This window comes from Chaetura pelagica, unplaced genomic scaffold, assembly GCF_000747805.2.
Source record: "Chaetura pelagica isolate M959 unplaced genomic scaffold, ChaPel_1.0 scaffold85, whole genome shotgun sequence".
Classification (NCBI taxonomy): Eukaryota; Metazoa; Chordata; class Aves; order Apodiformes; family Apodidae; genus Chaetura; species Chaetura pelagica.
The window spans coordinates 3,431,929-3,447,077 of record NW_009953505.1 but is presented as its reverse complement, the minus strand read 5'-3'; the positions used below and the strand labels follow the sequence as shown (position 1 = coordinate 3,447,077).

The following is a 15,149-nucleotide window of genomic DNA, read 5'->3' as shown; positions in this document are numbered from 1 at the left end:
TGCTGAGGCTGCAGCCGCTCCCCAGACACCTCATGCTCTGAGTGCTTTTACTCCTCCTGCTGTCTTGGATCCCCTTTGCTAAGGCCACAGGAGTGAGGTCATGGAGTTGGCGCTTGAGAGCACTTCGTTCATCGCCTCCTCCTGTTTCATATCACTGCTGGGCTGCTTTCCATGCTGCAGATGGCGTTTATGGTGTTTAGTCACTCCCACGGTGCGGTAATATCTGTGATGATCAACATTTTTGCCTTTGTAATAAGTTTATTTCAGTTGGCGAGTACGTGTGTCTCTGCCTGTGTAATCTTCTTCCAGGCTATATTCACTCATTTACCAAAAATGTTGCTGTCCTCCCCTTCTATTCTTCAGATGCTATCAGATGAACAGTAGGTGTTAGTATGGACAATATGCCCTGTCTCAACTCCAGATGGAAATGCATCTATTCCCCGACTAGATAATTAATTTTAAGTTTGTTTTGTAGACTATTGTTGTCTCAGAGAATATGAGTTTTTATTTAAATTGGTAAATGAAATCATTTATGTTCTCTGGGAGCATCTTAACTCCCAGACATGGGTTTTACCACTGATTAAGGCAGAAGATTTACATGGAAGCCTTGCTTAAAACACTGGTGTTACATCTCTGGGCTGTGCACAAAGGCTTGTTCTGCTGCCATCAGAATTGGCTGGGGTGTGGATTTGCTGCCTTTGCATCTGTGCTTTAGGTACTTGTCTAATGCAGTTTGAAAACAAGTAACTTCACACTATTACAACTCTTTTGCAACTGTACCTTCTTTTCTATCTAGATAAACAATCATTCCTCTCACCTCTTGGTCTAAAACCCAAACTTGCTACTAAATAGCTTCTTCAGTTGCAGCCACATGTATGTAGCTTCTTCAGGCCTTGTCTCTGCATGGCAGAACATTCCCATTCATTATTAGTTGCTTCCATACATATTAAGCACAGAATCTTAGGGGCTGGAAGGCACCTCAAAAGATCATCTAGTCCAACCCCCCTGCCAGAGCAGGGTCACCTAGAGCACATCACACAGAAATGTGTCCAGGCGGGTTTTTAATGTCTCCAGTGAAGGAGACTCCACAACCTCTCTGGGCAGCCTGTCCCAGGGCTCTGTCACTCTCACAGGAAAGAAGTTCTTCCTGATATCCACATGGAACCTCCTATGCTCCAGTTTGCACAGGCAGAATACAGCAATCCTAACTATGCAGCAAAGAAAGAGGAAAATGGGATAAACTTGTTCAACGTGTTGCATGAATACCTATTAGCTGAATGGAAAATTTATTATTCTCCTTTACACAGAAAATGTGTGGTGGGTGCCTCACTGTCAGGGCTGCAGTGAGCTTACTCTTGAAAATCAGAATAATCTTATTACTTCTGCTGAAATGAGTGCATAAATATTTGAATAATTGCTTTTTTAGAGTATTACTTATTCTAGTTCTATTATTGGCTGAACTTAATCTTACTCTTAATTAGTTTTGTAATGGTTATGAATTATTACCTCATTTTTGCAAAGAAGGATTCACTTCTTCGAGGCAAAGAATAGTGCAAGCATATGAGTTGTCCACTTAGCCTGGTCACATAATCTCATTGTTGAGCTGGAGAATTCTGCTGTCACTAAAACTTTTATGTGATTGTTGTGAATGTATCATGTGCCACTGGCTCTTTTTAAAAGTCATTAGATGTAGAAATATACTGTAAATGCTTAAAGGAGCAACTGAGAGTTCCTAATTATGTGCTCTTAATATCTAAGAAGGCTGAAAAATACTTTTTTCCCCTTTCTAGCAAACTTCTAAAGAGGAAGAAGTCTGAAACGGGGTTGCAGGGAGTGACTGGAGAATGGTTTGAAGAAATACAAAGAAAAAAATTTCAGAATTACGGTGATGTCAATAAAATGCTAAAACCACCACTAGAGCATCAGTTGAAGAACAGCAAAAACACCAGTGAGTTGCATTTTTCCATTTTTCTTATCTATATGATAATGGTCTTAGAGCATTTCAGAGTGTAAGAGCTGAAAAGTTTCTGAAATCGCATTTGGTTACTTCTCATATCTTAGTTTTACCAAAGTTGTATTTTCAAAATGACCGTGTTTCTTTAAGGAGATTCTGTGAAAAGCATGGGGAGTCACAGCAGAAAATCCCTGATATTCTTGTCCCATAGTTAGAATTATAGAACAGCCCAGGTTGGAAGAACATGAGAAGATCATCTGGTCCAACCTCTTGTGGGAAAGGGAGCCTGGATGAGATTATTTGGCACCCTGCTCAGACACATCTTGTAAGTGCCCAGACCCTTCCATGTCCCCAGGGAGGCTGTTCCAGTGATTGATCCAGTGATTGATTGTCCTCACTGTAAAATACTTAATCAAGGTGAAGTTTCTGCTATTATAGTAAATATAGTGGTGACTTCCCAATCAAAGCCGCAGTAAAATTTACTATGTACAAAAACTGTTTCAGTTTTACCTAGTTTTTGTAAAGAAACTAGAACCATCTAAATGACATTTGGAACAAGCAGGTAATCTGGGTTTGGGTGAGAGAGGCTTGACTGTGCAAGGGGGAAACTTTTCCTGGAAATGCAGGGCTAAAGGAAGGGCAGTGCTGATTATCAGGGTGAGTGACAAAGCCTGGAAAGTTGGGCTGACCAGGAAGCAGCTTCTGGAGATCTCATTTCACAGGTTCTATTGCCCACCCAAAATAGTGTATACACAAAAAAAACCATGGTGTCTCTGTGCCAAGCACAGCATTCTGTACTGTGTTTTTCATCTTCCATCCAGATAGTTTTCATATATAATATATACTTTTATTCCATTCACATTTCTGCATGTTTTTAATTGAGCTCTTCCTTTTTGTGCTTCATAGCAATTAGAAGCAGTCATGTATTTCAAAAGAAAAGTGAAACCCTAAATTTTTTCCTGAAACTACGGACCTGCACAGAACAGATCTGTGTTTCCTGACCATTTTTCTGCATCACCTCTAGTCCACAGTTATCTACTATTTTTCTCTTTCAGAGACAGTTTAATTGATGCATTAACTAACTAAACTCTGTGTAATTGTCCTCTGGTATTTAACTTTGAAAGCTGCTGTTTCTGTTTCAGATCTGAAGAAGGGGTTGTGTGCCACAGAGGCTTGTCTGGTATTGCCAACTATATAAATTTGCTTAAGAAAAGGTACTGCCCACAAGCCTTGCTCTGTCTGCACCCCTAGACCATCCTGGCTTCAGCAGAGTGCTGTATTAGGACTCTCCTGATGTCACCTTCATTGTCAAGTCAAGCAATGCCACCAAGACATTAGGCTCTGAAAGGGGTAAAGGATGCAGCATTTTATAACGCACAGAGATTGTCACTGAAGTGGAAGCTGTGTAGTACACACAGGATTTAAATGGCAGTACATGAATTGTTCACTTCATTTTGGACTGTGTCCCAAATGCTGCCTCTTGCTGTTGTTGTCAGTGACACTTTGCTCTCATTTCTGGTTTTGCTTTCTCCTACAGTCATTGGATAAGCCACTTACAGGCTGTTGTATTTTTTCAAGCATGTGGTGTTTTAAATGGGGAAAAAATACGCAGTGCTTTATTCCTGAGTGAACTCTTGATTCTTTATGTTCCCCATTTTTCTGTGGCATGTTTCAACAGAAGACATTGGAGTTTTATTTCCCTAGTCTGTGACCAATTCTCATCCTCTCCTTCACCCCATTTGCCAGCTGCTCTTGCAGGCAGGCTGGGTTTATGTTCCTTTTGAAGAAATCAAACCATAACCTTCCCAAAGAAAATATTTGTGTCATCTTGCTTTTAAAATATAGTTCTGATATGCAGTTTGTATGAGAAAAAATGTGCCCCAGTGGCCATGGGAATCCCATCATAAAGAACTGTATGATACAGAAGACACCTTAGTCTGAATTACTGTTGTTTAGTTACATAACAGTCTATTAAACCATTGTATATTCAGGTTTGTCATATTTATATTTCTTACAAAGGTGACAAAAATGTGACTAATGATTGTGGGTTTCTCCATTTTCAAATGTCTAGTTTTCCTATATTTTAAGACACTTCTGGGTTTCAAATGGTTAAGTGCTGATTATTTTCTGAAAATCAGCCTCATTTATCTCACAAGTGTCACCTAAACCAACAGCACTTTTCAAGACTTTAAACCTGTTAATGTTTCTCTTAGTCTTCTGGTTAGTAATTATAAACCAGCATGTCACATAGTCGTCCAAAAATGTCAATAAAACTGGATTTTCCTGTCATTAAAGGTAAGCAAAAGAAAATTGCTTATGAAGATGTGACTTTGTATTTATATTTTAATATAGTATTTAGTAAGAACTTGAAGCAAATCAAATTTTTATTATATTTTTAGATCATAAAGAATTAAAAATGTCATCCCGCACAAATCCTCAAGCACAAAAGAACACTGCAGCTTCCTTTCTGGGGTTTAGATCACCTTTTGCTTGGCTGTTCTCCTTCAGAAAATCAAGGAAAAACCAGGCTCAGAAGCAACCACGGTGAGCTATAATCAGAACATGCATTATTTCCAGCTTTATAAAAGTATATACATTGTTCCATGTTTTGCTTAGAAAACTGTAAAAATTAATTTTCCCGTCTCTTGCCTTTGGCCTAACTGGGAGGACTGGGATTTTACTTGATCATACAATAAGACATTCTCTGCTCTGTGTTAGAAGAATGAGGACTAAGTGGCAAGTAATGGGTAAACTCTCTTGGCTAAATCTATTTTGCTCAGATTTTGCATAAAGGCTTTAAGTGCATGAAAACCCTTAGACTTGGCAGCAGATGCATCCTATTTAATTCCCTCTCAAGAGGACAAGGTGTAAAGTGCATGGGGATCTGCTGCCCTATGGCTGTAGTATAATAGGCAAGCACAGCTTTCCCAGGCCATGGTAGAGAATGCTGGCCCCAGGCAGCTCTGCTGCATCAGTTCCCACCATTTCTAGCCCAGAGGCAGCTTAGAGGCAGGCCTGCAGCTTTAGCTCTAGCTGGGCAAACAGGGCAGCTCTCCAGTCCTTTTGTCTTCCAGGGCTTTGGTTTCTTCTGGTTCTGAACTGAAAATGGTCTCATATGCAGCTCTGGAGCTGCTGTTTGAAGAGCATTCTTCTCCCTTGCCATCCACAGGTGGTGCTCAGAGAGAATGGGGCTACACTCAGGCTAGTTAGGCTGCCTGTTCTCTCCTAACTTTTGTCTTGTACAGTTCTTTATGTCAACAACACCTGAGTGAAATAGTATTATTTTTGTGTTCATCTTAGGGACTGGCAGTCATAGGTACAAGTGCATTGTACAGTGCTGTGAAATCTAAGTATGAAGCTGCAAGATCTTTGGCACAAAGAGCTGATTTTCACCCTGTGAGTCTTGGGCTGGTATTCTGGTTCGTGCCTGGGACTCCCAGGAGGCATGCCACTGAGGCAAGGAACAGCTATAAAAAACAATTACAGGGAATGCAAGCCTCTTAAGAAATTATTATTAGCCTGATACATAGATTTTGTAGCACAGCAGCTTGCCGTTGTGTTTGTATCAAAGCAGAAGGGGATTTAAGGAGAAGTGTGAGTAGAGGCCATGAGGTTAGCTTTGTGGATGTTCACCGGTAACAATTCTCCTGCAGAGCAATGCAGCATAGAAAAAAACAAAACCTGCAAAGTTTTAACTGCTGCATAGCTGTAGTCTGGTCCCTCCTCTTTCCTGTGACATGGTAATGCTGCTTGTGCTGGGACACACGCTGCCCTCCCCGCAGAATAAAGGGACACTTGTGTAACTGAGAGTGGGATTGCAAGTGCCCTGTATCCTGGTGCACAGTAAAGTTGCCAATGCACAGGTGAAGATCTAGGCTTTACTGTAGAATCTAAGGATTACAACTGTTTCTTAATTTAAGACAGGAAATAAAACCCCAAACCATGCCTACTCATTGCATCTGCTTTCCTAATATGTGTTTCTCTGGCTTTTCCTCAGAAAATCTAGGCTCAGGTGCCTTTGATTTCTTACCGAGCACAGTACAGCTTGAAAAATAAACAAGTCAATCCTGACGTGTAACTGAGCTGATTGCTACATTTTCTAGTCACGCCTCTCTGTCGAAAACTTCCCCCACCCTCTTCTAGGTGTTGCCGTGGCATGTGGTTTGCTTTATGCATAGACAAAGCACTGAAATAATCTGCCTCTGACCAGGTAGAGTTATTTTGGAGAGCTAGTGAAATAGAGTAGGAGGCAGCACTGTAAATCCTGTAAGTAAGCCTGGCTTGCAGAAGCTTTTAAATCACTCAATACTAATGGCTGTTTAGAGGGTCCTTTCTGTACTGGAGAGACAGTTTCATCAGCTTCGGTGGCACCTTACTGTGAGAATAAATGATGGATGCTGCAAAAAAGAGTCTGCTTTTGTGGAGATACAGAAGATGCTAATAAAAGGTTTGTGACTGTAGTCTGAAGGTAGTAAAATTTTGATTGCTTTGGTTCTGAGGTGTTCAGTGCTCTTGAATTCATCCTTATTCTTTTCTAATTTGTAAGTGTGATTCAAACTGGAACAGAAATGCTGTTAAATTGTGTTTTCAGCATATTTGAGTTGTGCGTTTGTTGCTTAGCTGGCTTCTTATGTAGTATTGATAAGAATAGTATATAAGAAAATTAATTACGCTGACATTAGACAGCTCAGAGATGGTCTGAGGCAGGCAGGTGCCTCGGTGAAATTTACAGCAGATTTTAATTCATGGATTATATTATTGTTACCAGTAGTGACAGTAGTAAGTAGAGTAATCTTTTAATCTTATATTTGGCTGTCATTAAAAACATACATATGAATATAAGCTAAAAAGTATGAAATATAACTTCTTGTTTTTCAGAGTGAGTAGTATTTTTCTGATGGCAAATAGTTCTGAGCTTGACCAGTAATGTAATTTCTTTTATGTTTATGAGTAATAGATAATGTTTACAAGTATGAGTGTATGTGTGCCCGCATGTGTGTATGAAATAATGCAAACATTGCTCCATATCCTTAACCAAAAAAAAAAAAGAAACTAAATTACTTTTTCCTAAAATTAAGTGATATTTCTCTGGAAGCAAAGAAAACTTCAATTTTTAAATGCTAAAATCTTAAATGAGTTAAATGAACCAACTTGAAAAGTGGAGGGACTGGCATAGGGAAAAGAGGAAAATAACATTGTCTGTATAGGCTGGCATGGAGGAAAAAAAAGCAGGATGCAGTGACCAGTTATTTCTGAAAGAACTGTGACAACAAAAACACAGAGAAACACAGCATATTGCCAGAGGTGCAAATGAAACTTTAATTTTTGACTAGACTATCAGAATACATTTCTAACTAACATGTCTACTTTGTGTGGCTTCACTGCAAGAAGCAATTAATGCAACACCAAACAGCACCAAGTGGGGAGAACTGCAGAGCGGCTTTGCACAGTATAGCTGAAGAAGAGAGCTTCTAACAAAGCTTTTTACGTTTTTGTTATGCATATAATTAAAATTAATTTGCTAAGCCACAGGATTTCATTGAACTTGATTTGCAGGAAAACACGGTAAAAACTCTGAAACATAAGTTTCATTCTTAATTTTTTGTGGGAGCATTAAAATATATTCAACTTTATTTTAGTTTAAAGGAAGAGCTATGCACATCTCTGAGCCCTGGTTCTGTAAACTTCATTCACAGAGAGGGTAACTCACTGAATATTCTTTGTTCATATTCAGTGCTACAAGGAAAAACCAGGAGTTTTGGATTCAGATTGTCCGGATCCTAAGCCCACTGAGGTCAACAGGCTTGCTTCCCTTGGTTTCAGTTGGACCCTGTGTCAGAGAGGAATCCTGGTTTTACAGTTCACAATTACAGAAGCAAAAACAAATTGCACCTTTCAAATGTTCTTCCCTGCCTGCAAGCGCATTGCAAACAAATGACAAAGCACTTCAGGAGGAAAGGCTGGGCCACAAAGAACCTGCCAACAAGCCGGTTTATACTTGCTGTTGAAGCACAATAAAGTAGTCTGCCTGAGCACAAGAAGGTTTTAAGAGCCTAAAAACAAGGTCATTCAAAAAACTTGGAGACAAACAGGACTGAGTAGAACCGTCTTCATTTTCTCTCCAGAATTAACTTCCTGGGAAAAAGCAGTTTCTGAGACAAGGAAGAACTGGCAATAAGCACAAGCTGAGCAACATTTTCTTGAAGGCTTTTGAAGGGACTGGGTTGGCTTGGTTGTAAAATGAGGCTCTGCAGACTCGAACAGACTCAGTGAAGTCAAGACCTGTTCTTGTTTTAGTTTATCTTGGGTTTTTATGTCTACAAGCCACCCTGTAGAACAAAATACCTTTTAAGTTCATGGCTATTTGGCTTGTTCTAACCACTGCATTACTCACAGATGCTCTAGCCAGTTCTCTGCCAAGCCCTTGCAGTCCCATATAGCTTAGAAAAGCAGATGAGCCTTCTACCATGTGTTAAAAATTGGTGGATAAGGCTTCTTTGGATAAGTAGCAGCAAACTCCAAAGATGACACCAAAACCAATCTGCTGTCTGTCTCTCCTCTTTCACAGGGGCAGAGCACTGCTCTGCATCTGAGCAGTATGAAATGAGAGAGAAAACAATACAACTGCAGATGTAAACCACTGACAGATTTACCTTTGGCTCTTTGTAGTACCTATTAAATTATTCTTGTTTGGAAAAGGAAGTAATACCATCTTATCATCATGCTGAATTGAAACAATTACTTTATGGCTGTTGCAAACATTGAGAAATGAGTAGGCTGAGTTCATTCTTGGCTGTGCAACTACAACATTTGTAAGCTGACAAGGCCAAACTGAATGGCACATTTATTTCCCCAGCATTTTTTTGTTAGCAGGATTTTTTTGGGGGAAAGGATGAATTCTTCATAGAACAGTTTTTTCAGATGCTTCTCCATAGCTGTTAAAGAGAAACTGCTGGGTATTTACTGTCTGGTAAAATTACATCATATTCCTTTTCTAAGAAAACATTTTCATCCGTCTGCCTACAGATATGACAGCTCTACTAGCCCAAATCCACAAGTGGAAGAAATGGCAACGGTAAGTACCTTGTGAGCTTTATTGTTGGCAGTGCTTAAACCACAGATTTTTCAAAAACTAGTCCCCTTTGTTCAGGCTGTTGATATAACATCTATTTAAATAGTTTGCTTGCAGTTCCTATTTAAAAAAATGAGTAAAATGTCTGTGTTGTGAACCTGTTGAAAGCAGCAGAATGAGCTTGCTCTGTTAACCATGCAAGTCCAAAGTTTCCCAGGTGAGCTCTAAGTCCAGCTCAGATCCATTTCAGTTCTCTCTTGAGAATGACAGAATAATTGCATGGATAATTTCCTAGGCCAAAACCTTCACATAGTTTGACAACTGTAACCAACTTGCAAATAGGTCAAAGCTCACACTGACTAAATAATCTAGTGTATTTACTTTGTTTCTTTTCATTTGTAGAAAGGTGAAAAAGCATAGCTGCCTTGGGCAGGCAGTAAGCTAGAGCCTCTCCTGCAGCATTTCCATGCACAGAATTGCCGAGTAGATGTAAATTTTGACAGTAGGAAATTGTTTTTTGGATTAATGTCCCGTTTTATGAGCACAAGATCAATTTAAGGAGGAAACAACAGATTTATTTGTGATGTAATTTAAGTGCACACTATTGAAATAGATTTCCTCCAAGGATGGTATTTGCTATTTTAATTACTTTATTGTGTTGTGTTACTAACATGTCTTTTTCCCTCTTCAATTGTGTGCCATAAACACAGAGGGGACTAAGAAGGTGTACAATATATAATCAAAGGTATAAAGGAGGTAAATTGGCCACCTCCCTTCTCTCATATTTCAAAAACAAAGGGATAATCTGTATTAATATAAGACTGAACAAAGATCTTATCCTGCCTATTATATAAACAGACTACTATAGCTAGACAAGTAAAATATGATTAATATTGAGAACTAAAATAGTAAGGGGATTTGTGTTGTTTTTGTTGTGTTTGTTTTTTGTTGTGTTGGTTGTTTTTTTTTAAAAAAAGGGGGGGGGGGGGGGGGGAGGAGGAGTATCAAATAAAATAAATCAGTAGTTGAACAGTTGTCTGCACTTCTATTATCTGAGACTATGAGCTAAGAGAAGTATGGATGGGATAGGAACCTCTCCAGCTTAACATATAAACTAAACCCAGATGGGGAATAGGATGACATTTTCCCCACTGTTAAGGTAATATGTCACAGCCCCCTAAAGTGCTGTCTTGCAATATGAAAATTTACTGTGGTGTTAAATTATTAAATCTATGTTGGGAGGTCAGTGTGTGAATTTTAAAATATGCAGGCAAAGGAAGAAGTGATTAGGAAAAACTAAATTAAGAGATACAATTCAATAAGGATGCATATGGAGAAAGTAAATAAACTATGGCGTTTGTTGTAACATCTTTATGACTCATGTATCCAAAGCAGTATGAGGACAAGATGAGCAAATCTCCTTATTACATATGTAAAAGTATCTAAAATGCATGCAACTTTACAATCCTCAGTTGTATATTTTAATAATACAGTATTTAAAGGACCCACAAGGAGTTTGCTGACATCTGTAACTTGTGTCATGATTTGTGATGTGACATGTGAAATGTGATTTTGAACTATAATCATGTTGGCTTACAATTCTTAACAGGCTAAAATGTGCAATTCCCCAATGTCAACTGAACCAAGTGGTCATTCTTTTGATGCAAACCAAAATGAAATGGCGGTGAAAAGTACAGAGGAATGGAATGAACAGCTAGAGAAGGAGTTTTTCAGTGGTAAGTGTGTGTCCTTACTTTGTTCTGATATTATCGTTAGCAGAAGTGACTGTGGAGACAGGCTTCAGAGAATTTTCTGCAGAAGCATAGGCTGTAAAGATATGGCTCATTACTTTCTAGCATAGCACAAGAAATATGTGGTCCTGTTGGAATGTGTCCAGAGAAGGGCCACAAAAATGGTACAAGGGCTGGAGCACCTCTCTTATGAGGACAGGCTGAGGGAGATGGGGCTGTTCAGTCTGCAAAAAGGAAGACTCTGGAGGGATCTCATAGCAGCCTTCCAGTACCTGAAGGCACTACAGGAAAGCTGGGAAAGGACTTTTTTACAGGGTCTTGCAGTGAGAGGAAAAGGGGTAATGGTTTTAGGCTGAAAGAAGAGAGATTTAGGTTAGAGATCAGGTGTAAACTCTTCACACTGGAACAGAGATGTTGTGGGGGCTCTATCCCTGGAGGTGTTCAAGGGCAGGTTGGACGGGAGTCTGAGCAGCCTTTTCTAGTGGGAGGTGTCCCTGCCTATGCAGGGGAGTTGGAACTCAATGATCTTCAAGGTCCCTTCCAACTCCAAACATTATGTGATTCTGTGATAGTGGCTATTTTTTGATGTCTTCATCTGACAGCAGAATGTGTACTCTGACGCTGACTTCAAGATGTGTTGCTAGTCACTCTTAGAGTGCATTTCATCCCATACTATTCCAGTTCAGAAGAATCAAACCTCAAAAGCCTACAATTCGCTGCTGATTCTGACAGGAGCCCATGTCACCTCTTTTAGATGCAGACGTACAGTTATGTGAGAATAATTTCATTCCAGCTTTCTGCATGCATAATTTTGATAATGATGAATTACTGGGCCTGTTTTTATGAATTATAAAGCCTCAAACCACAGAAGCAAGATGCATGATGGCACTCAACTTCCTGGGAGCCCTCATTGCACCAGTTGAAAAATGCTGGCTCTTTTTTTAAATTTTTCTCACCGCTGGAAAGTGAAGCAAGATCAGACCCAGCCTGTGGGAGTACAGAGGTGTTCTTGCACAAACTTGCTCAGATCTATGAAAAAAAAAAAATGTCCATGGGTATTGTTTCTACCACTCAAAATTAAAAGAGATCACAGACTGAAATCATGATCAGGAAGCAGTGGGTGAGTCAGTGCTGGCAGAGGAGAGTATTGCATGGTGGAGAGTGGTTCTCCTAAAACTCACATTCCTGTTACCAGTTTTGGGTGTCAGTCATAACTGTGCACACTTGCCCACTGGCAGAGAAGAGCTGTACATAGCTTGGCTGATGTCCTCCAAATGGAAGACTCAGAAACAACTAATCTTTTCTTTTATTCCAAACAACACCCTCAGGAGTCTTCTCTGTTCTGTGCTGAAGACAAATTTAGAAAAGTAGAAAATGTTAGTACCTTTGTATCACCTTTTATTCCAGCTACACATGCCTAGCAATGCTCTCTTAATGATACTGCACAGATCTGTAATGACTGATCAGTCTTCTTATTTCAATGCATTAGGAAAGGCTGTAACAAAACAGCCTTATGTTTTATTTGTATCCTATGTGTGCTGGTTTCAAAATACAAAACAGTTAGCAAAGGCATACTTGATTTTGCCAATAAAAATACAATACACTTCTGACACTTAGTCTTATGGCTGAATATCTTGGTTCACTGAGCTGTTTAGTGTTTAATTCCAGTTCAAAAGACAGTCTATATATATAAACACAGTTTTGTTGCTAGAATGATTCACAGGTTCCTAACTATTTTGTGACCCTTTTTGCAGTGCTGATTTAAAAGTAATAAGCTACAATGTAGTGGAGAGCTTCTTTTCTGAAGGAAAGAAACAGTAGACATGCCAGGTTACTGAATATGCTTATTTGATGATTTGCAGGATTCTCCTTTCTTCCGGTTACATCAAACTGTGTTTTGTTATGGACACAGAGGCTCTGTGTTTGCCTAGTGAATTATTTTCAGGGTTTTTTTGCTTACAAAGCAGATTTGGAAAGTTCACAAATGCACACACACATATAGCATGTGAGTAAGAATTCAGACTTTAAATTGTTTGGTTTTATTTAAATAGCACAAAAACTAACACTTACATAAAGAGCAGTTTTAAGATCAGTCATGGAGGAGTGTGGGTTTTTTTCCTTGTAATAATGGGTGGCCAGTGAAAGGTCCTGTGAAGGAAGAATGTGTGGTTTGGGAAGGGTTTTGAATGCTGAGAAACTGACTCCTTTCAAAACCAGTTCTGGTTATTAATGTGTTACATGAAACTTTTAAACATAAATAATCAGATTATTAAAAAAAATAAAACCAAGTATCTTCTTTTTTTTCTTTTCTTTCTTTTTTTTTTTTTTTTTCTTTTTTTTTTTTTTTTTCTTTTTTTTTTTTTTTTTCTTTTTTTTTTTTTTTTTCTTTTTTTTTTTTTTTTTCTTTTTTTTTTTTTTTTTCTTTTTTTTTTTTTTTTTCTTTTTTTTTTTTTTTTTCTTTTTTTTTTTTTTTTTCACTGTGCAGTTCTAAATGATCTGGATGACCAGCTGGCCCAGGAACAAGCTCAAGACCCATTGGACAGGACAGTTTCTACTAGCAGTGTATCAAGTGTACAGTACAGTAGTGCATTCCCTACTTCAAAGAGGCAGACTGCTTGCAGGAGGCAACACAGAAATGACTGGAGTGACATGCCTGGCACATTCTTCCCAGATGGACTGAGAACAATAAGAGCCAAAGATGAACACAAGATTTTCATCAGACCAAGGAAATTACACAGTGCATATATAAACTGGCACCAGACAGCCTTTCAAGAAGAATACAAATGTGGTGATCCAGTTGATGGAAATTCTCATCCACTAAGCAGCAGGCTGTCTTCTGCTTCTTTTGGGCGGTCTTCAGAAGGTAGCTTATATCCTCCTTCCATTACACAGAACAGTGGATTTAGGCACAAGAGTTGTATGAACAGGGGTACAGCTGGCAGAAGTTACTCTGTATGTTCCCTTCGGAGATGTCCATCAGTATCTTCTGACCAGCTATCAGCATCTAGTTTACAACATACATTAGCAAGGGAGAGCAACAATGGTTTTGTACCAAGATTTGGTCGACAGAACCCAAAGAGAATTCCTCTGTCTTCTATTGTATGGAACAACACACCAGACTCTCCTGGACAAATCTCAACTCCAGAAAAAGTGTTTAGAACCCAATCACTGATGGAGTTTAATACTACAGACCATGGCAGATATCCTAGTTCCTTGCAAGACACAAAGAAATATACATGTTCCCACTCAAAACACCACTACAGAAGATCCATTTCAAGCGGTAACTGCTTTAGTAGGGTTAGTTGCCCTGACAAAGCTCCTTCTCCATTGCCCTTTGATAACTGGGAAAATTACCCTTTATACAAATCAGAAAATAACCTCTCTAGATCCTACTACAGAGATACTTCTCATGGCAAGTTGTATGCAAATCAGAAAAATTCCTCTTATGGAAAAAAAGACAGCTATCCTTCTTGGGCTGATATTCCTCAGTACTACAGTGATGAAGCCCTTCTTTCCCCTGATGCCAGCTTTGACATGATAATGGCCAATTTAAATGACCATCCGTGGGCACATACAGAGAATTCCAAGTTTGGTTCTCAGCGCTGGCAGAGTGATTTTCACATGTATTCTCCAGAAAATACAAGTATCAAAAGGATAACAAGAAGTGCAAATAGGACTTTTTCCGAGTTCACTGAGCCTTGGCTAAGTGGCAACTCTTCAGTTTCTTCATGTAGTACCAGAACTGATGAGTCAGTCATTCCTAATTTGAAGACCCAAACAAAACCTAAAGGACTGAACAGGAATTCAGCTGTCCTTACCCAAAGAAGTGCTAACACAGACTTTACACAACTGGAAAATGTTGAAGGTATGAAACTGCCAGATGAAGACATGCTGTTACAGTCAGTTTCTCGACAAGCAGAAAAAAGCTACATCAATACCCAGAGTTTTCCCTCTAACAGCCCTGCCTCTGCCATCTTGCAAAGTGATACATGTCTCTTCAACACAATGACATCGAAGAGACAACCCCAAGTCACTGGCAGAGGAGATGTTGCAAAAATGTATACAACAAACAGTGATAAAAGAAATGTACAAATGAAGGAAAATGATTGCCCACCCAACAGTGTTTTCTGTCAGCCTCCCAGTGTTTTGCCAGCTGATGAGAGCAGGAAGGAACCTTTTCTTCCAAGTCAGAAAGAATGGGAACATACTGTGCATTATGGAGCAAAAAGAGAGAGCATCAAACAGCATAATAGGGGTGCAGAAGCCATTAACCAAGCTGTGCCAAAGAGATGGTCCTCACTGCTCAATGTTTCTTCTGCTTCATCCACTGAAAAATTAGCAAACTGCCAAGGCATGTTGTCCTGTCCTGCTG

General features: G+C 39.2%; 1 protein-coding gene across 1 annotated transcript in view; it reads left to right on the top strand.

Moving 5' to 3' along the window:
• The window catches only part of EXPH5 (exophilin 5), a 37,957-nt gene that overhangs the window by 19,292 nt on the left and 3,516 nt on the right, over positions 1–15,149 (top strand). Inside the window, exons 3-7 of the mRNA XM_009999430.1 lie at positions 1,791–1,948; positions 4,354–4,498; positions 8,981–9,029; positions 10,636–10,762; positions 13,263–15,129. Of these exons, the coding sequence (XP_009997732.1) occupies positions 1,791–1,948; positions 4,354–4,498; positions 8,981–9,029; positions 10,636–10,762; positions 13,263–15,129 (2,346 nt within the window). The remainder of the gene's footprint in view (positions 1–1,790; positions 1,949–4,353; positions 4,499–8,980; positions 9,030–10,635; positions 10,763–13,262; positions 15,130–15,149) is intronic.